Below are 23,292 nucleotides of genomic sequence, written 5' to 3' on the forward strand. Positions count from 1 at the left end.
TTGTTAGATCTCGTCGTTATCAACCCATATTCGGCTCACTGCTGAGCTCGAGTCTCCTCTCAGAATGAGAGGGGTTAAGCCAATAGTCCACCACGCTGGCCCAATGCGGATTGGCAGACTTCACACACGCAGAGAATTAAGAAAAATCTCTGGTATGCAGGTTTCCTCACGATTTTTTCCTTCACCGTTTGAGACACGTGATATTTGATTTCTTAAAATGCACACAACTGAAAAGTTGGAGGTGCATGCCCCGGACCGGATTCGAACCCACACCCTCCGGAATCGGAGGCAGAGGTCATATCCACTGGGCTAAACTGCACTGGACTTTTTAAACGTAATAAAATTTGTAAAACGTAAAAAATATTTATACTTATCAAAAAAGTCAAGCCACTTATGAAAATTCATCAAAAACGTTGTCCAATCCCTTTAGGATTTATAATAAAATAATAAATCATACATGGTGAGATCTCTATAATTGTAAATTTACAAAAAAATCCGCGATGGATATCTTTCTTTTCAGATAGATATATAAAAATTTACATCGAATTTCTGGCGGATGAAGTCGCGGGCTCTTGTATCATCAGAAATTGCTTCTTATTACAAGACTAGCTGACGCCGCGCGTTTTCGCCCGCGTGGTTCCCGTTCCCGTATGAATACGGATATAATATATAGCCTATAGCCATATAGCCTATAGCCGGACCAGTAGTTCCTGAGATTAGCGCGTTCAATCAAACAAACAAACAAACTCTTCAGCTTTATATATAAGTATAGAATAGAAGTATAGATATAGGTAGAACCGTATGTATTTACATGCATTACTACAGACAGTTCTTAGAGCTAGTAATTTATCAACCCACTTGATAATTTCGTCTTTGAAACTTTCGCGTTGCTTTTAGAACTTAAGTTGGTCTACTTATTACATGTATAAACTTTCACAATTCAGCTCAGTTTCGAGTTTTTAATCCATGATATGAAATATATCCAAGATACCAATCTATTTGGAACTGATTTTGAAAACTATTCGTTTTGATAGACGAAAAATGACGCTTTAAACCAATTCCCAAAATGGTTTAGGTGGATCCCCAAGGGTCTACGGAAGACTCGGCGGGGTCCTACGTTGACGTGAAATAAAAATGGAGGTTTACGATTCGTAAGCGGACGAAAATTTATCTGGTTTCATACCGAATAGCGAATTTTCTAAATAAATTAATTGTGAGTTTATTGCTTCCTTGTGCTATGAGTAGATATCAAAAATTAAACTTTGGTAGAAATAACTTTTTGCCTAGACAATTTTACTTTTTGTCTTTTACTTTCACTTAAAGATAGGTCAGGTTATTGAGCAACATATAGCCGTGATAGCCCAGTGGATATGACCTCTGCCTTCGATTCCGGAGGGTGTGGGTTCGAATCCGGTCCGGGGCATGCACCTCCAACTTTTCAGTTGTGTGTATTTTTAGAAATTAAATATCACGTGTCTCAGACGGTGAAGGAAATCTGCATACCAGAGAATTTTCTCAGTTCTCTGCGTGTGTCAAGTCTGCCAATCCGCATTGGACCAGCGTGGTGGACTATTGGCCTAACCCCTCTCGTTCTGAGAGGAGACTGGAGCCGAGCAGTGAGCCGAATATGGGTTGATAATGATGATGATGATTGAGTAACATATAAACATATCTAAAAATACATGGTTTCCGCGAGATTTGTGAAAAACTAACTTTTACGCGGACGAAGTTGCTGGCGTATGCTAGTTATGAATACGAATGTGAGTTCCTACGTAGAAACTGTTTGTTTTATTCCATCATAAATAAACACATTTTGCATTACAGCACGAAATACAATTCCTTTTGATGTCGTTTTGTGGAAATGAGCAAATCACGACCGTACGTTTTCTGTTGTAACTTTTACTTTTATTCACCTACATAAAGGATGAAATTGTAAATATCTTCATCCATATTCTTATATCTGCCCATATAACTAGGATCCTACTTTCATCACCTTTTTCGGTAAAATTAATAAGACTAGAAAGTTCTAGCTCAGTGTCATCCCTTTCACCGCTATATGGAATGATCTTCAGACAGCGATTTTCCAATAGTACTTAGATACCTAGGTACAGTCTAGTTAGTTTTCGAATGTTGACTTTGAGTCAATTAGCGGATGATATAAAAACAATTTGATTTGTCATGTTGTCTACACTTTAAAACGAGAGTCTGTGATAGCCAGACATACCCTCATTAGATGAAGGCTGAAATTTTGTTAGCCCATGTTCCTACTATAGGTTAGTACGGTGGTGGTTGTTGACTCATATTAAATTTATTATAAAAAATATTAATTTCGCATAGTACATGGAATAAAGACCCGAATTCAGAAGGAATTAATAAAAGTTAAGGATTTCTTATAAAACTTAATTTAAAAATCATGTATTTTTCAAATTTTCCAAACGTAAAACCCTGTCGTCCATTTTGTGACTGGTGACTGGGGACACAGTTCCTCATACTACGCTGATATAGCCCAGTGAATATGACCTCTGCCTCCGATTCCGGAGGGTGTGGGTTCGAATTCGGTCCGGGGCATGCACCTCCAACTTGTAAAAGTTGGATGTGCATGCCTGTGTGCATTTTAAGAAATTAAATATCACGTGTCTCAAGCGTTGAAGGAAAAACATCGTGAGGAAACTTGCATACCTGAGAATTTTCTTCGAGACTAGAGCTCAGCAGTGAGCCAAATATAGGTTGATAAGTAAGTAAGTAGTATGCTGAGATAGATTTACATTTGAACGATTTAGGGTCTGGTCCCGCATTCTGAACTAATGAGAAGGAAGGGACACAGAGTGCAATATGTTAGATGCACATATACACCTGTGCATCTAACATATTATACGTAAATACAAATTAATTTCTCTATTATCTATGGCCAGTACGTACCTGTACGCATGCACGTGTACGGGACAGCCAGTGATCGGGTTGTAGAGCAGGAGAACGCACGCAACAACGTCTCCTTGCACCACGGCGCTAGTGATGCTGCCGTGAGGGATGAAATGCTTGATGGTCTGCTGCTTGCCTTTCGATGTCACATTCTGGATGATTTTGAGACCTTTGTGGGATACCTAGGAAGCGAAAAAAGACATTACAATAAGCAAACTTATCATGGCTTGTAATAATAAGAAGAAAATTTAAAAAAAATGAATAAATCTCGATTTTAAAATCTCCAAATTAAAGAGATTATTCGTCAAAGCTGCTATAACTATAATAAATTTCAACCTTCGCTAATCAACCCATTCGGTTTTGCACAACTAAATATTTATTGCAGCGTTCAGGTGCGTTACCACCTATTATTATCTACGCGACCGTGAAACGTGCACCGTTAAACTAAAAACTATAACCTAAAACAGCATCAAAATCTGACTAATAGTTTTGGAGATAATTAGTGACATTAGTGACATTATTTTATCCCCGTATTCGCATGGGAATGGGTAGCACCCGTTCCTAAACACTTCCCAAGCACACACCCTCCGTGGCGTAGTGGTGTGCGCGATGGATTTACAAGACGGAGGTCCTGGGTTCGATCCCCAGCTGGGCCGATTAAGGGTTTTTTAATTGGCCCAGATCTAGCTGGTGGGAGCCTTTGCCCGTGGCTAGTTACCACCCTATCGACAAAGACGTACCGCCAAGCGATTTAGCGTTCCGGTACGATGTAGTGTAGAAACCGAAAGGGGTGTGGATTTTCATCCTCCTCCTAACAAGTTAGCCCGCTTCCATCTTAGATTGCATCATCACTTACCATCAGGTGAGATTGTAGTCAAGGGCTAACTTGTAAAGAATAAAAAAAAAAGATAGTTTACTTTGGCCTGCTATAACTATCACTTTACTATCGTTATTAGCCTATTTAAACGACCTAGTACAGGGCCTGAGGGCCCGGCCTCCCTCCTTCTAAAGGAAAGGGGAAATTGAGCTTATACCCACCACGCTACTCCAATGAGAGATGGCGGGCTTATGGTAATAAAGTTAAATACTTTAACTGGACTTAACATGCTCTCCGAGGTACGAGGGAGTAACACCCCCACTTCCCAACTCCGGGCTGAGAAAGACGACATAACTTATAAGAAAACTTACTATGGCTTGCGCTAAAAAGAGTTCTTTTAATCTACGGTGTAACCTTCCACAATCCACAGTGATTTATCTTTACTAATATTATAAATCTGAAGAGTTTGTTTGTTTGTTTGCTTGATTGCGCTAATCTCAGGAACTACTGGCCCGATTTTAAAAATTCTTTCAGTGTTAGATAGCCCATTTATCGAGGAAGGCTATATATTATCCCCGTATTCCTAAGGGAACGGGAACCACGCGGGTGAAACCGCGCGGCGTCAGCTAGTCTCTCATTTGAAGTAAAAGAATTCACGCACGAGGGCGCGTTATTATAAGATTGCTTTTCTAAGCTTTTCTTTGAATGATCTGTTCCTAAAACGCCTGGGAAACGGTATTATAAAAGGTTACAGTGTTTTACCTGTAGCGTAACCTTAAAAGGTTCCAAGTCTCTGGCCCTCTCCTCCAGCAGTCGTATAGCGGGGATGGCGAACTCCTCCCCCCTGAGTCCTCGCGATTCCTGCGCGCCGAGGAACCACACGTAGTATGAAGCTTTCTTTATATCCTTCTTGAGTCGCAACGCCATTTTGTCGGGGCTCCTATGTCATTGTTGAATATCTAGAAATAAAAGAGAATACATTTTATTATACTTGATAGGTTGGTTATCTATACTAATATTATAAAGCTGAAGAGTTTGTTTGTTTGGTTGAACTCATCTCAGGAACTACTGGTCCGATTTGAAAATATCTTTATTATGATTATACAGATTTTGAAAATCCTTTTACCACGTTAATTTGTGAGTGCCAAATCTATTTTATCTACGAGAACGTATTCTCACGGGAACGGGAACTATGCGGGTGAAACCGCGGAACGTCAGCTAGTCGTTTATATAAGAATTCTTAAAATAATATTTGGATTGGACATTTGGAATTTTGTATCCAATGATTGTTTATTTATTACCCACTTCTTGGCAATATACGAGTAGGTACATAAAATAGTCCACGATAACATCTTGTGTTCACCACACGAAAAGAATCACGTTTTATTTTTATAGCTAATGTTTCTTTTTATTTAAATAAATATATATAAGTACCTAAACAAATTATTTCAGTCCTAATTAGGTATTCTGGTAGCGTAGAATAATAAAATTCCGTACTGCCTATTTGTATTGGACATGTAACATACTCGTATTGACTATATTAAAATCAGCTATGTCAGATCACGTAACTGTTGCAAAATAAGGGCATTGGACTTAGGCCTTGCGTCGGTAGGTAAATTTATAAGACTCGACTAGCGTTGCCAGGCGTTCGGATAAAGCCGGACATGTTTTGGCTTTTTGATTACGTCATCATCGTTAACAACCCATATTCGGCTCATTATTGAGCACGAGTCTCCTCTTAGATTGAGGGTTAGACCAGTAGTCCACCGCACTGGCTCAATGCGGATTGGCAGACGTCACACACGCAGAGAATTAAGAAAATTCTCAGGTATGCAGGTTTCCTCTCGATGTTTTCATTCACCGTTTGAACACGTGATATTTAATTTCTTAAAATGTACATTCGAACTGAAAAGGTGGAGGTGTATGCCATAACTGGTTTTAAATTTGCACCCTCCAAATCGAAGGTTTTGGAGGTTCCGGCGTTTGATATTATTTAAAACTAAATTTTGAATGATGGCTTTCTTTCACAAATTAATAATTAAGTACTTAGACTGATTTCGCACTCGATTTTAAGTTAACAAGATTTATGGTACTAATAAAAATAGCTTGATTTTACATGCACTTTTTTTTTGTCGTAGGTACCTATTAATACTGAGACACAAAATCCTCTATAATGTAGGGTGACCGGCCTTTTTACCCAAATGTCCGGCCAAACTAGCTCTGTCCGGCTATTAGGTTTGGCGCTCTGGTGACCCTATTCTCAACGTTGGACGCACATTTCTAAAACTTGCTATAAATGTGTAATCGCTTAGTAAAACATCGATTTAAATTCAAATCAATATGTTCACAAGGTTGTGCTACTAAGGGATTTGAGTAAGCAGGTAGAAGGTCCAATGAATACGTGTAATAATGAAATGAATATTGCAATCATGTGAGTTTATCCAATTTCAAGATTTTCTCACAAACCCTTATATTTAAACGTGACATTTTGGAAATCAGGACCAAGTAATATTAGTCCAAATTTCCAGAATTTTAATACTTTAATATTATTATCTTAAAGTTATTGATTAAGATTATAATCTTAAAGTTAGATAACCCTTACTTGGCTATCTAAAATAGACAAAAACATCCTTTTGGCATACCTAACAACTATTTTATCTCTGTCGGCCTAATAAACGACGTCTTTAAATACTTCAATGTAATTATAAGTCACTACATAATTATAATTTATATTATTAAGTTGCGGTCAAGCGGTAGACCAATAAACATTAAAATGAAAATCCATTCATCAACAACACTACATACAAGTATATACCATAGTCACAAATCGAGCGATGGAACGAGCTATGCTAGGAGTATCTCTGCGTGATCGAATCAGAAAGGAGGAGATCCGCAGAAGAACTAAAGTCACCGACATAGCTCAATGGATCGCGAAGCTGATGTGGCAATGGGCGGGGCACATAATTCGAAGGCCGTTGGGGTTCCCAAGGTGCTGGAATCGACCCACCACTAGGTGGACTGACGACATCAAGCGAGTCGCAGGTATTCGCTGGATGCAGATGGCTTAGTATCGTGATGTTTGGAAGTCCCTACAAAAGGCCGATGTCCTGCAGTGGACGTCCATCGGCTGACATGATGATGATGATGATATACCATAAAGTATTTAGTATTATGTATTGACGTATTTTGTATGGTATAGTATTATGTAAGTTGCTACAAATTGAAAACAGTTGACCGTCTGTGTATTAGGAATTCTCTCACGCGTTCGTTGCTTCACATGTTCTTTGAAACCTTGACTTCATTTCTTAATAACTGAGAATGCATGAAACCGCAAACATTAACAAAAACTAATAAAATTACTCAATACTACGATTTAATCTCCGATGCGATTATTCTAAATAATTAACTGTAGGTACTTTTAATACTTACTTAACGTTTTTACGGGCTTTTTAATTAATTTGCTCAATTATTATTTACGTATAAGTAGTTTTTATTACACAAATTGCCTCAATATACTTGTTGCGTACATCTCTTTTGAAATCATCTTGAGTGCATCGACATAAATGCTTAGTTAACGCGCAATTCTCCAGATTCGATTTCCGGTTGCGCCAGAGTAGTTTGCGAGCTTTTACTTATTGTTACATTTTATTGTTTTTCTCTTAACGTCCATTCACAAAATTGTACGGGTATATGTAGTACATTTATAGTATTTTATTAAAAAGCTTCTGAAATAACCTATTATCTTATTTATAAAGGTTTCTACCATAATTCAAGATTTAATTTATTTTCGTGGTTATATGGCACGCTTTGGGGTAAATAAGTGAATAAATCTATAGGCCTCCGTGGCGCAGTGGTATGCGCGGTGGATTTACAAAAACGGAGGTCCTGGGTTCGATCCCCGACTGGGCAGATTGAGATTTTCTTAATTTGTCCAGGTCTGGCTGGTGGGAGGCTTCGGCCGTGGCTAGTTACCACCCTACCGGCAAAGACGTACCGCCAAGCGATTTAGCGTTCCGATACGATGCCGTGTAGAAACCGAAAGGGGTGTGGATTTTCATCCTCCTCCTAACAAGTTAGCCCGCTTTCATCTTAGACTGCATCATCACTTACCATCAGGTGAGATTGTAGTCAAGGGCTAACTTGAATAGAATAATAAAAAAAAAACCAGATCTACTGAACCGATCTGAAACTGAAATTATTTTGCCACTTTGCTACTAGAAATCCACGTTATTTGTGAGTGTCATAGGGTATGTTTTGTCCTGTATTCTTACGAAAATGGGGACTACGAGTAAAACCGCTGTGCGTCGGCTAGTTCCTTAATAAAACAAACTAACTTGTCAAAAAATATTTTTTTTTTTATTGGCATATTGCACAGTAACAAAAATTTGGCTGTAGTATTTGCTTTAATTAATATTAAAATCAAAATGCCACCAAAAATAAGGATCTCTACGTTCAAATAAAAAGTTCCCTGTACGAGTATAATAATTCTCCCCTAGGTCTAAATTGCCCATACACTTAAAGGCAATTCAAAATAATAACCTTGAAATGCCTACTTAATGCTTGTTTTGAAGGGACAGGAAACTTATAAATCACCCGGTCATTATCGTCTATATCTAATCTTAGAATTAGCTTCTTGTTATTATGCAATATATTATTATCTAATTACTTGTCCAATTACACAAGTTTCTGTAATTCTTAAGGAATGTACAGAACACTCATTATTATTTTGCTTATGTATGTATTCTCTCGTTTATATTATATCTGCACCTTTATTAGAACAGTGTTAAGATAGCGTTTTAATAAATGTTGGGAAGCTCAGCGATTACAAACATTTAGATTAAACAGCATTAAGATGTTATTTTGACCAGTTCTAACAAAGTTATGAACTTCCAGGGGTAGTTAACCCTCAAAAACCCACGTCTTACTAGACACGGGCATAAGTTAGTTATTTCTGCACATCGTCTCCAAAGAGTAAAAAAATCTTTTGTGGGTTTGGGTGTACTCTTCTATAACAAGATCCCCAAGACTGTGATGGACCTGCCAATGCATAGCTTTAAGCAATGTGTTAAAAAACATTTACTTAGTCGAGGTTACTACAACATTGATGAGTTCCTTAAAGATAAAAGCGCTTGGAGGCCATTGGATCAGCTTCCACCTTCACACAGGAAATAAAACTATAAGAAATTGTAATTATCAATTGTAAATTATAATACTGTATGACTTTTTGAAAAGAGCAACTGTTGAGTTTCTTGCCGGTATCTTCTCAGCTATCTTTACAAATAGTCAACTGACGTGTCAAAAGTGCTTGTAAACTACTACCTAGCCTACTTGAAATAAATGATTTTTGATTTTGATTTTTTTTTTTGATTTCAAAACAACCAAATCTAGTGGCGTAGCTATAAGGTGGCAGGTCTGCTGCAGCCACCTTATAGCCACGAATACCAGCTGGGCTATTCACCAATTTCATCTTTATTAACAACTAGTAGACGCCGCGCAGTTTCACCCGCGTGGTTCCCGTTCCTGCTGGAATACAGGGATAAAATATAGCTTACAGCCTTCTTCGATAAATGGACTATCTAACACTTAAAGAAATTTTCAAATCGGTTCAGTAGTTCTTGAGATTAGCGCGTTTAACCAAACAAACAAACTCTTCAGCTTTATAATATTAGTATATGCTTAGAATGTATGAGCTTCAAAGTAACGTAACATTTAAAAAGTTACAATGCCAATTTTTGTGGGGGACCCCTGAATTTTATGAAGCCTAAGATTCGTACCACGGCATACATGGAGACAAGAGAAAGACAAAAATGTCGACTTATAACCACGGAAAATTAAAAAATAAAAAGAAGTAAGCTATTCTAACTCTACCGTTATTGGTCGATATTAGGTTTTACGCAGTTGCTACTAAGCAGATACTCTATAAATATACCTACCTCTTTTTAATGACATACTATGTAGTCTCTTTTATAGGTGATAGTTTTCCAGTAAACATCAAGTTGTTCATCAATTTAGCGTTAACGGTTACTATAAAAACATTGTGAGACTGTGCTTAACACATTTTCTCTCACATTTTGAGGTCACAAGCGGAACAACAACGTATGCAAATGTTATACGAGTGTGGTAGGACTGGTAGGTATTCGTGTCGAGACAAGGACGTGCACTTCGCTAACTTTGATATTAATAAAAGCTTCATGTCGGTACGATATGGATAAAATTCGAAGCGCAAACGAGACGCTGAATTATGACTTTCACGTGAGTGAAAAGCACGGAGCGATTGACGCGCGACGCAAATTTTATGACGTGAGCGCCAAACTATTTTTACCTAATTGCAAGTAAATTAAACAACATAACGAAAAACAAAATGGCCATGTTCAAGATATATACCTAATTTTCTATACAAAACAAAAATTTAAGAAAATAAGTTTGCTTTTCCTGAGATTGAAAGCAAAATGTGAGCAAAACATGTATTTTTCAAAAAAATAAACTATCGAGAAAAGTTTTACAAATTGTGTATTTTGTATAGTCATAACGAAGCTAACACTTTGAAATATCATTTACCTAAATATAAGGCTCCTAACTTTTCCAGAATCTGAGATCCAGAACCATTTGTAACCACCAAATTACATATTGCACACTCTTAAGATAGCTATGACGTTATTGTTTATTTATTTCGCATACAATATCGCTGTCAGTTTATTCATAAAACGGTCAAGTCACACATTCTGAGTGTGAAGTGCAGCGTTCGTATAGAACTTAAGTCTCGGGTTCACGCAAAACATTATCCTAACGTACTAATATTATAAACGTGAAAGTTTGTATGTATGTTTGTTTGGATGTACTCTTTAACGCTGTTACTACTAAAGCGATTTGGGTGAAATTTGGAATGGAAATAGATTTTACTCTGGATTATAACATACTACTACTTTTCATCCCTGAAAAATCCATGGTTCCCGCGGGATTTGTAATATCTTAAACTTCTTAAATGTCTATTTATATCTACTTTTCTGTAACATAATAATTAATAATCTTTATATTTTTCTCGAAATTTTTATCTCCTATACAGATATATCATGATCGCGTATATAAGATTAGAAAAAAATAACAATAAAATGGAGTACCTACTAAATAAGCAGTTTTATTTCGACAAACACATTTTTGCTTTACCTCCGAGAAAGGAAGATCGAGAAGGTGAAGCTGTATGAAGCATCTACCGACCACCTGTATATAGATCAGAGATGTAACGGAGCTTCGATTCCGGTTCCGTTAAGTCGGAACTTCCGATTATTATTACACTTTCGGTTCCGACTTCGGTTCCGATACTTTTGCATCGGATGTCAATCGGAGGTCGAACGAAACAAAGCGGGCGGCGCGCGACGGCCTGTGCCGGACAGGTTCATACATGTTCAAAAACGTATAAGTATTAGTGATGATCCGTTAATGTGGTGGAAAGTAAATGGAAATACAGAATTTCAGCCCCTACAATCAATTGCCCGGCAATATTTGTCATGTCCACCGGGCTCGGTAGCTAGCGAACAACTTTTTAGTGGTGCTGGCCTAATTTACGACTCTTTAAGAAATAGATTGGGTGGAGACAAAGCATCAAAGTTTTTGTTCATAAAGTACAATACATTACTTTTGGAATCCATTTTGATTTAATTTGGTTTAGCTTTTGTTCATTTATTGTAATGTAACCAAATGTAACACGCTACTTTGGGTTTTAATTTTAATTAAACTTAGTGAAACCCAACATCTTTGTAAACAAAGATGTTGGGTTTCACTAAGTTGCCGCTTACACCAATTTCTCGCGAACGAAGTGGCAAGCGTCCATTAGTCTACTAATTTAAAAAATAATATCAAATATAATGAGAATAAGGAATGTATATTTCTTGCTAAAGCGTTAGCTTCAGCGTTCTGTGATACTGAATAAACGGTGTTTGACTTTGACGGAATCGGCTTTCAAAACCAAAGAACGTTTCAATGGCATCCTTCAAGCGGCTTTCAAAGTCAAAGAACTAACAACCTTCCTGATTTTGCCTACACAAAGTCGTATTACGAAACTCAAGTATGTAATTTTATAAACTATAAAAAATAATTGCTAGAGACAATTCTGCAACACAACAGATTAACATCCATGACAAGACACGTTAAAATTGATTTCTAGAAACAATGACTATACATTAATGCTCAAACTTATGTGACGTAATCTATACTATTATAGAGAGGCAGATTTAATGTTTTAATGTGTTTGTTTGTATGTTTTGAATACGTAAGGGAAATACTGAACCGTTTTGAAAAATACAATCGGCGGCGTTGAAATCGGGCGTAAAATCTAGGTAAGTCAAAAGTCACAAGGACAGAGGGCGACACTTACTTATTGTGTTACAGACGATGATCTTCCACTTACTATCAGGTTGGAGGCCACCGTGGCGCAGTAAATTTACAAGATTTGGGTTCGATCTCTGGCTTGTCCGATTGTTTTCTTAATTATTCTAGGTCTGGCTCGTAGGAGGCTATGGTCGTGGCTTCTTACCACCCTACCGGCAAAGACGTACCGCCAAGCTACTTAACGTTCCGGTACGATGTCGTATAGAAACCAACAGGGGTGTGTATTTTCATCCTACTCTTATCAAGTTAGCCCGCTTCCATCTAAGACTGCATCATCACTTACCATCAGGTTAGATTGTAGTCAAGGGCTAACTTGTAAACAATAAAGAATAATATTAAAAAAAGAATAAATAATAATATTAATAAAAGTGGACCTCCTGCGTGCTACGTCAATTATTATATATACGCATAAGTAACTATACATTTTTAAACACCAAACTTCCAGCAGGCTTGCCATTAATAAGTACTGATAGTTGGTATGATGTAATCGGACGTTAGAAAAAGTTAACAGCTAGGCTATTAAGTTTACAATGAGCCATCGACGCTTTGCGTTTCGTTTAATGAAATGACTATGAACCAGTAGGTGCTAGATCTTTGTTATTTTATGAATGTTTTTTATTTTTTTTATTTTATTAACCCCAACAATCTTTAAATTGTTGGGGTTAATAAAATAAAAAAAATTAACCCTTTTAAAACTGCGACCACCACTTTCCAAACTCCGTACTTCTGTAGTTATTAATTTTTTATTTTTTTTAATAAATGAATAAGTACCTACATCAATTTTCTTCTGTGTGCTCATACGCGCTTTTCAAAGTTGTATCGTAGGGTCATGGGCTGACAAACTGTTAGAGATCCGGCCCTTCACAGTAGGACCTATTTTTCGAACTGAGGGCCTAGTGGCAGTTTGATACTGTTACTGTCACGTAACGTAAACGCGAATTTCTAAGGAATTGAAACAGCGCCATCTAGTGGCACTACTGCACAACTGTTTCAAATCCATATAAATTTGCGTAAACGTCAACGTGATAGTAACAGTATGGAAATATTGAAAACTCCCACTAGGCACACTGGTCTCCACAATTAGTAAAAGTTGACGTTACAAAAGTGCTTGTTAACTAAGCCGACTCAAAACTCAATTATTTTGATTTTGGATTTTTACATAATGAGGAATGTCTAGCTATCACAGACTCAATCTATATGGAAGACTAAAAGTACCATTGATACGTTGAAGTTACAATGCAACTTTTTATCACTTCCAGCAGCTGGATTACAAGTAATTACAGTATTGTGATGTTTATTTTTTATTTCCATTTGTTACCATCATGTTTATGTATTTTAAGCATATGGTAAAATTCGATGTTACATTTTATGTGAACGAATTTCGTGTTCAATCGATTTCTATCGACAAACTGAGGCAAAAATAACACCTAACCTTGAAATCTTTGACTAACATTTGAAATCTTTTTGTTTGTAGTTGCCAATCGAATGCTAAAGTTAATACTTCCGAGTAGGAACTGTATTCAAGACCCGAGGTTTTCGGTTCGAATCCTGCTCGCTGAATTGTTGTTGTATCCGATCCTACTCCGTCCTAGCACAGGTTTGCCTTAAATTGGGGGGAAATCGGAATGTTGATCATTGTACATAATTATGTATTCTGTAGTCATATTAAGCAGATATGGTTAGGTAGTCATTTTCATGAAAGAAGTCCCGCTGCTAAAACCTGAACTAAAATTGACATTGCCTTACCCAAATGACGGCCGTGTGGCGCAGTGGGTAGTGACCCCGCTTTCTGCATCCACGGCCGTCCCACAACTGGAAAATATTTGTGTGATAAACATGAGTGTTTTTCAGTGTCTGTGTGTATTTATACATTATATAAGTATTTATATGTAGTATATAATTGTATATTAATATTATAATATCAACTGTCTTAGCACCCATAACACAAGCTACTCTGTATGCTTACTTTGGGGCTAGATAGTGATGTGTATTGTTTAAGTATGTTTATTTAAAAAAAAATTGACAATAAGACCGCCATTACCACATTACAATGAGCGCCATTAAGACATTAGCGCCGCGTCTGGGGGACTTCATTCATGAAAAGGACTTTAATAATTGTTTGTTGAAAAAAATCTATTAAACAGATACTACAATGTTATATGTATTGAATTCTATGTTGAAATGTATATTAACTTGTTCATTCGACGGTATGACTACAACCACAGTAAAGATATTACAAGCAGTATAATAACTCGGCCGTATTTTTGAAATAAATACCTACAGCCGCGCGGTACGTAAACATGTCATAGGGCTGCCCGCATGCAGCAATTTAATTACATTTGCTAACTTTGTGTTTCCACTTAGTTTTGTGATTGTAAATAAACTTTTTTTATATAAACAAATAAAATACTTTGTAAATTGTAGTAAAATGGGAAGTGATAACTAAAAATGCGTGTTTTTTGATTGGTTGATTTAATTAAGGCTGATACTACGTCAATGATCTTGAAGGATTGGTCGTATTCTTAAACATATTTATTTCGGTGATGCCATCTAGGTATTACCTCCACACTACGTGAACAAATAAAAAAAAAGATAAATACCTTCATGAAATTGTAGTGATTTAAAATAGATAATGAAACAATGAACAAACGCACTAATTGTCCCTACGATACGATAGTTCCCCTAGATTTCTCTAGGATGCCATTATCAGATCCTGACATGAAAAAAATGGGACTAACCTGAAAGAATATTCATCCAAAGAAAAAAAAAACGGTTTACAAATGACGGAAATATCGCTGTAAATACGATACGATTCTTTTTGGAAGTCGGTTAAAATTCTTGTCACCAATGCCAAGCTGAGCAAAAGTTTTATGAGCTTGCACATTAAAGTGCATAAAATCCGCCATTTTGATTTTTTAAGAACTAAGTTACCCAGTGACACTCGGCCTATCTAGACGAGTCTAATGACATATCATTTATCAGTATGTGTGCTTGGCAAATTTGTTCGTAACACTCCCGAAGGTCGGCGCGGTCCGGGAGGGGGGTAACGATGCCCAGCGCGTACGACTTCACACCCGCGCAGTCCTTTCCTCCCGTCGCCCGCATACAACAACAAGTCATAACATTCAAACACATACTCCTCCTTTGGGCTTCGCCGCAGTCGGGTAACAAAACACAAATGATCCGAGCACAGTCACACAATACATTGTACAAGCAGTCGAGGTTTTAATACAAGCTTATCGTACCTACTGTATCGTGATTCATGAACCACGTATAGCTACATATTTCAATCGTGTCAATCACTTTCCTTTACTCTATTCACTTTATTTACTAATCCAGATACCTACCTTTATTCTGGAGATAAAAGGAAATACCTTATCCATTAAAAAATACAAGATTATGTACCTACCTACTAATAAGTAAATTTATTTTAAAGTTAACCTTTCAGAGTTTCCAGGTAACTTAAAAAAAGTTATCTCTGGATGGGATAATTTTGAATTCATGCATCCAAAAACGGCACAGTATTTCCTACTGGTCATAATTAAAAAAATCTAATACTATTAATACACTTTACTCTGTTAATACACCGTGCGTTCGTTCGTCACCGCGGCACAGTCGCGACTGTCTTCACCCTACGATCACCCCATGTTCAAGGAGCGTAGGTATAGCTCGCGTTTCGACCTCTAGTATGAAGTCCAACTACTGGTTGTAATATCTTTTCTGTGCTACAACTGCAGACCACAGGAAACTCGAGACGTGGTAGCTACTAATTCATATTAGAAACGACTGCTCATAAAACAATACTCACATTAAGCTCTGTAATATACTAAAAATAATTTTGACAGATTGATTTTGATATGTATTTTGAACTGATAGTGAGGTATGTTTCTGATTACAAAAATATATATTAGTGTATTTCTACTATATAAAAATAACTCGGGTTTTCCTTCCTGACGCTATAACTCCAGAACGGACCAACCGATTTCCACGGTTTTGCATTCGTTGGAAAGGTCTCGGGCTCCGTGAGGTTTATAGCAAAAAAAAGTGGTAGGGTAGGGTAGGGGTAGGTTAATGTAGGGGTAGGGTAGGAGTAGGGTAGGGGTAAGTCAAAGCGAAGCTTGACCGAGTCCGCTAGTACTGTATATATATTTTCATCAAACAAGTAAGACCTATCAGATTTTGGTTCCCCAAGTATTTACTGAAAGGTTTCTAAATTAGTGCAATGATTTTACAATAGATGGCGAGGGAGCCTTCTTTAAGTAGTTAGTGTTGTAATGTATATGAAAATTCAAAGATAAAACATGTGTACTGAAAAAAATATATACGGAATACAAAACAAAAGATATTATGATGCAAGATTTTCATCATCTCGAGAAAATTCTAAACAAGATGAGACAATATCTCATCCTTATCTACTACAAGTATCAACTATAGTTGATAAGATTTCAAATATGGTAAGATTTACGAAACATTCATCTTCATTTATCGATACTATCTGTGAATTTCGTAAAACCCGAGTAATAAAACGGAAATACCTATCTATGTTTTAACAAATCATTATCCGAAGAAACTTAAAACCTTAATTCCCATATTTGATGCGTTTTGTCATTGTAGATAATAATAACAAATTAAACAATAAATAAATAATATAAAAACTAAATTGAAATTTTGACTGTAATGTTATAAATGCTACAACGATTTAGTTATGTGTTACGCTTACACGCCCAAGCCACTGAAGTGATTTATAAAACTCTTTCACCCATGGAAAGTTACATTATCAGCAAGTATAAAGGCTCAGGTTTATCTCTGTATTCCCACTGGAATGGAAAGTATTAAATGGGTGGGTAAGTAGTAAATGGGTGTGACCGCGGCGCGACCGATATTAAATTATAAAACCAATCATCGGCGTTAGCTTATAATAATGCCCTATTTCAAAACCAATATCTTTTCTTTTCAAAAGCTCTTAAGTATACAAAAATAAAATACTTTTGTGTATTTAGATGCCGGTTGAAGTTCCATGACAACATGGCACGATGGTTATACCTATTTCATAGTTTGAATGTTGTTGAAAACATGGCTTGCAAACATTAAAAGTAAGTTAAATAATATTATTTATCGCAAAAAGTTTTTAGTTTTTACATATGCTCTTAATGTAAAGTAAAAAGTCAATTTAAAACAAAAACGTTCTTTAATTATGGATATCTCTCAAGATGATCCTCACGATCTGAAATCTTAAATAGTTTCGGTTGAGAAAATACACACTTTTTACTTTGAATGCTTAGTAACACAGTCAATCATTTACGAGAATCATGTTAAATATTAGCTTATGTTTTGAATTGTAACATCATCATCATTATAAACCCATATTCGGCTCACTGCTGAGCTCGAGTCTCCTCTCTAAATGAGAGGGGTTAGGCCATTAGTCTACCACGCTGACCCAATGCGGATTGGCAGACTTCACACACGCAAAGAATTAAAAAAAATCTCCACGATGTTTTTCCTTCACCGTTTGAGACACATGATATTGAATTTCTTAAAATGCACACAACTGAAAAGTTGGTGGTGCATGCCCCGGACCGGATTAGAACCCACGCCCTCCGGAATCGGAGGCAGAGGTTATATCCACTGGACTATCACGTCTCTCTTTGATTAGTATACCTACCTCTTATTGTACCTAAGGAGAATATTTTACCCTTCTACTCTACGAGACTTGTTAGAAAGCGATCATATATGCGGTTATTTTCTACTCACGATTCAGTCATATTCCTCAACGATTAGTATGAAAATATCAAGAAAAACAAAGTTCTATCAAAACTAAACTAAGCCATGGTATAGATATTTAAATAAAAATCTGTGTCTATGTTAATTAAGAATGTTTTCGCTTATAAATATTTCGCTAAAAATTTAAATTATTATGCATATAATATTAACCAGTCTTAAGATCAAGGTCCCGTATAAAATTTTAATGATATTATAACGACGTGGATTATGCACGTTAGAAATATCTACCAAGTTATAAAGAAAATTCTTTAATTTTTAAAGTGGAAGGAACACCGATACTAAAAGGAACTCTTGTAACTTATGACGTCACCGAAATAAGTTGCTGGATCTCTACATGTAGTTCATACGTAAAGTACTCTACAATCAAGACGCGTGAGGCGACTTCGGTGGGAGTCTCCGCGCCCCTGCGTAACCGGTCATACCTAAAATCTTGTGCTGTGTAGCTTAACGCACGATATTTGGAAACGTCATAAAGATTGCATCCGACTATACAAACACATTTTCTCTGCGGCAATTTATTTAATAATATTTAGTAACATTTATTTTATAATTTGTAATATCAATGGATTAAGTAGTGCGTAACTACCTAATTCATAGACAATGTAGTGTAATTCTGTATGTATGTAGATGAAATAGAAAGATACTGAATTGCAAATAATTTAAACAAAATATTCATAAAATTGCATGACACACAAACAAAGTATGAATTGTAGTCAATTAATGCCAAAATCTTAGCAAAATTTCTTGCTAAACTAAAAATAGATAGACCAGAGCATAAATATATAAAAAAAAAAAAAAGTATTACGCATTGGTTTTAACCGACTTCAAAAAAAGGAGTAGGTTCTCAATTCGATGCGTATGTTTTTTAATGTTTTTTAACTTATAACTTCGTCATATACTTCCAGGTTCCAGTAATTTTCATGAAAATCGGTTATGTAATTTTGTGTTAAAATTAAAAAAATACCAACCGAATTGAGAACCTCCTCCTTTTTGAAGTCGGTTAATAACTGAAATACGTCTTTGAAGTCAGTTCAATTTTCATGTTAAAAAGATAATTAACAAAATAAAACTCCCGTTATTTTCGTAATCGATTAAAGTATTATACTACTGGCTGGACTTAGATCGACTATTAATGTAGTTCATGTCCACACTCCGGGCTAACTTGCCCAGGAAACAATCTAGCTCACTAACCGGTCCAGTGTCAGGATAACGGGTTACTTGCAACTTGCAACTGAAATAATATATTGAGCATCCCGCCGTAATCTCGGCGCGGAAACTATCCATATTTTCAATCTGTTTTATTTCATACCACACTTCTTCCTTGTACGCCCATTTAAGTAGCATTTAAGTTGAAGGTTTTATATCACAGTCACTATCCTCTTAATTGCTAATCTATTTTTACAGCGCCAGGCCTGGGAATTTTCCTCAATCTTTCCAGGAGAGGGGGTATCTTATATCCACACTACTCCAATCAAAAAATTCAAAAATCTTTTGAACAAAAAAAACTTAATTCAAAGATGCATTACCACAGAAAACATGTACAAGGCATTACTCTAACAGGCTCTCGAATTTTATTTTGTTTTTTGTTATTATGTTATTTTTATTTTTTTTTCGTTTTTTAGAGTCAGCTAATTTTTTTTATTAAAAAGGTTTTTAATTTTCTGTTTTTAGTCTGACCTAGCATAGTGACCGTAGGTCACAGTATGTACAATTTCTTTCACTTGTTTCAGTTACTTTGCGTTTAACAAAAAAATACTAAACCGATTCTTATGAAAATTAAATGGGATCAATCTGGAAGTATACTTTTTCAAACAACAAAATAATTTACAAAATTGGTTAATAAATGAAGTTTGGAGGTAACAAACATACGCGTCAAGAAGCTCTTGTCGGTTAAAAATTCATTTATTTCAAGCTATCTTACTTTATAAACACTTTTGGAACGTCAGGTTTGTGTGTTAGTATTAACAGTTAACTTAGAAGATAGATGCTTAATTGCGAGTTAGGGGGGTGTAACATTACTAATTCCCAATTCTGACTAAAAATTCACAATATTAACGAAGACTCGAACCCAGGACCTCCTGATCTGGCTAACCATTCGACCAAACGAGGTAATTACTTAGGTAATTTATAAACTTTCTTGTAACTGTATGTACAATGTAAAGGAACATCTAAGTGTAATGATGCTATTACTTTCATCTCCTACATTAGGCCTCACCTGCACTGTGGCGATCGTCAGAATGTTAATTGGAAACTTATCTAAGGGCATTCACCTTTCAGATAACGTTTAACTATAGCGCAGTTTGGAATTCCGTAGTAACCTGATTTCTTTAATTAACGCTCTTTAGTTTACAACTATTAAGATATCGATGATACTCGATACCTTAATAGTTGTACTTTCATAGTCTTTTCATTTCATCTGTTTATTTAAATTACAAGCTAGCCCTTGAATGCAGTCTAAAAACAGGCGTCCACAGATCCGCATTGTACGCTTCGGACGCATCGCATCAAACGGATTTTAGTATTCTTTGTATAGAAAGTTATACAAGTGCGTCCACTGATCCGCATGGTACGGATCGCATAGAACGGATTTTATTTACCGTAAAATTAAAAATCCTTTTGATGCGATGCGTTCGATACATACGATGCAGTTCAGTGGACGTCTACCATAAGATGAAAGCCAACTCTACTCATACCTTTGTCGGTTTCTATGCGTTTTTTAACCGACTTCAAAAAAAGGAGGAGGTTTCTCAATTCGACCGTATATATATATATGTGTTCGCGCATAACTTCGTCGTTTATGGACCAATTTTAATAATTCTTTTTTTTACTTGTTTACTGTGTATTTATAGTATTTTTAACCTACTTCCGAAAAAGAAGAGCTTCTTTGATGTTAGTGGTATACATATGTTTTTGTGTAGGTACCTACTCGCATGTTCAATGATAATTTTGTATTGAATGACATTAGAGCACTTTAGTTTTTATTTTTATTTTGAGGTAGAATAACTTGAAATATTCACATCATTAGGATGTTGTAAGGTAAAGATATAAATGTATTTTTATTGCAGCTAAGCCATTATAGTGGTACTGCGAAACTCACACCAACTTGTGATTGAAACGTCGACAAAACAATGTTTAGTTCGGCATCGTCATCTACATAATAATAAATCAATATATCATCAATACATATAAAGAGAGACGTTATAGCCTAGTGGATATAACCTGTGTCTTCGACGCTGAGGGTGTAGGTTTGAATCCGGTCCGGGGCGTGCACCTCCAACATTTTAGTTGTGTGCATTTAAGAAATTATTAATATCACGTGATATTATCTCGTGTCTCAAACAGTGAACGAAAAACATCGTGAGGAAACCTGCATATCTGAGAAATTTCTTCATTCTCTACGTTGTGTGTAAAGTCTGCCAATCCGCATTTGGCCAGCGTGGTGGACTAAGGCCTAACCCCTCTCATTCTGAAAGAAGACTGTGTTTAACAGTGAGACGAATATGGGTTGTTGATGATGACATATAAATAAAATCAAGTATCTGTCTGTGATTCTAAAATGACTGTTTTCTCATACTTATTACCACGAAACTAAAACCTTTATTTAATTTTTGTCTGTCTGTCTATCCGGGGGTTATATTTGGAATAGCTGGACTGATTTTAATGCGAATTTCACTGGGAGATAGAGGGGCCTACTGAGGAATATGTTGGTTATTCGGGCGTCGGCTAGTAATAAAATAAACTTAAATAAATTCGGGGCCCGTTCCACAATCAATTGGCGTTTTGGTTCTGAAATCGCAAAAGTATAAAAAGTATATTAAAAGAAATAAAGCCATTCTTGATTGATTGATTAGCGTTGTTTCCTAAAAATATTTAATATAGTTTCTAAAACAAGATTTATATAAAAGAACAATAAATTATATTAACGGAAATGTATAGCAGCGGATGCGTTTTACCGTTTAATTAATTAATTATTTTAATTTAGTTTTTAACAATAAAATATTACATCCGTAAGTACATTGAAATATGCGTAAACCTTCGCAAGGTTTTGTTAACGCTACTATATCTGAAGTTAACTGTTAATATGCGCAAGAGAACATAAAATTACAACTTCATTATTCTCACAATTGGTCCAAGGTTTGGTGCTTGGCTCACGCGTAAATAATTTGTATTACACTCTAGCAATCATAACAGACATAATTCATACTAACCATAGATAATAATGAGTCTGGCGTAATTTAAAAAATACACGCAATTTTAGAGCTTTTAAGTCACTTATGTATTTTTCAACGCTTTTTAAAGTTTTTATTGTATTGCCAAACAAAAAACATCAAATTAATTTCACAACTAGCGGACGCCCGCGACTTCGTTCGCGTGGAAATCCCGCGGGAACCATGGTTATTTTCTGAATGAAAAGTCCCTATCCATTGTTAATCCAGAATATTTTTTTTCCATTCCAAATTTTAGCCAAATCGTTTTAGTAGTCGCAGCGTAAAGGAAGAACAAACATATACACTTACACACAAGATTTCGCCTATATAATATTAGTGTGATGTGATAGTGGAAGCCCGCGACTTCGTCCGTGTGAAAATTCGTTTTCCACGAATCCTGCACGAATCGTGCATTTTATTGAGATAAAGAGTAGTTTTCTTTACGTTGCTCAACAACCGAGATTAGACCGGACAAACATACAAAAAGACAATTTTTTTTGAAAAGCTTGATTGTGTTTTAGTGTCACGTAAATTACTTACTAACAGTTGTTTTGAAATCACAGATAGACTTTATTCTGTCCTTAATCTTCATCACTATCACGAAAAATATTACTAACGCATTCAAAATATTTTAAAATTCCATATCTTTGAAGCAGCACAAGTAAAAAGGTGTGGTCTCTTTTGTCAGCAGTTTTGATAACAATAAAAATTATTGGGACATTGGCACTTGATCAGAAACGAAAGAGAAAGTGCGAACGTAAGAAAGATCCGAACTGTGCGAGTGATGAATCAATGACCATAACGATACGTTTTAATAAATAATTTTACTTCTCGCTTTTTTCAACCGTCAGTTTCACTTCCGTCTATCCACTTACATTTTTCTTTGTTGACAAGTTTACTCTCGAGGCACGAACATCGACTCGCTATTTTCTATTTTTTTCACAGTAATATTTGATAGAAAAAAGATGGCCCACATCGATTAGTGAAAAATCATTTTTTCACTGTACAGGCCAGCGCTTGACCGCAATCATGTAAGGAATGATACAGGCTATGGTCAAACGCACTTATCTAGAAAGTGTCAACACATTTTTTAAATTATTCATTAGCGTTCTACTAGATTGAAAAAAAATATTTTATAGGTATTTTTTGAGATATGACTACATAAAAGGTTTAATTTTTAAA

At 35.9% G+C, this 23,292-nt stretch overlaps 1 protein-coding gene across 2 annotated transcripts in view; it reads right to left on the reverse strand.

Annotated features, from left to right (window-relative positions):
• LOC112048422 (zinc finger CCCH domain-containing protein 13-like) overlaps positions 1-23,292 on the reverse strand; it is a 102,137-nt gene that overhangs the window by 28,778 nt on the left and 50,067 nt on the right. For both annotated transcript variants that reach the window (XM_052882791.1, XM_052882790.1), the window contains exons 4-5: positions 4,499-4,695; positions 2,920-3,101 (exon numbers count right to left, since the gene is read on the reverse strand). In XM_052882791.1, coding sequence (XP_052738751.1) covers positions 2,920-3,101; positions 4,499-4,663 — 347 coding nt within the window. In that variant the 5' untranslated portion in view covers positions 4,664-4,695. The remainder of the gene's footprint in view (positions 1-2,919; positions 3,102-4,498; positions 4,696-23,292) is intronic.

The sequence above is a fragment of the Bicyclus anynana genome, chromosome 8, assembly GCF_947172395.1.
Source record: "Bicyclus anynana chromosome 8, ilBicAnyn1.1, whole genome shotgun sequence".
Taxonomy (NCBI): domain Eukaryota; kingdom Metazoa; phylum Arthropoda; class Insecta; order Lepidoptera; family Nymphalidae; genus Bicyclus; species Bicyclus anynana.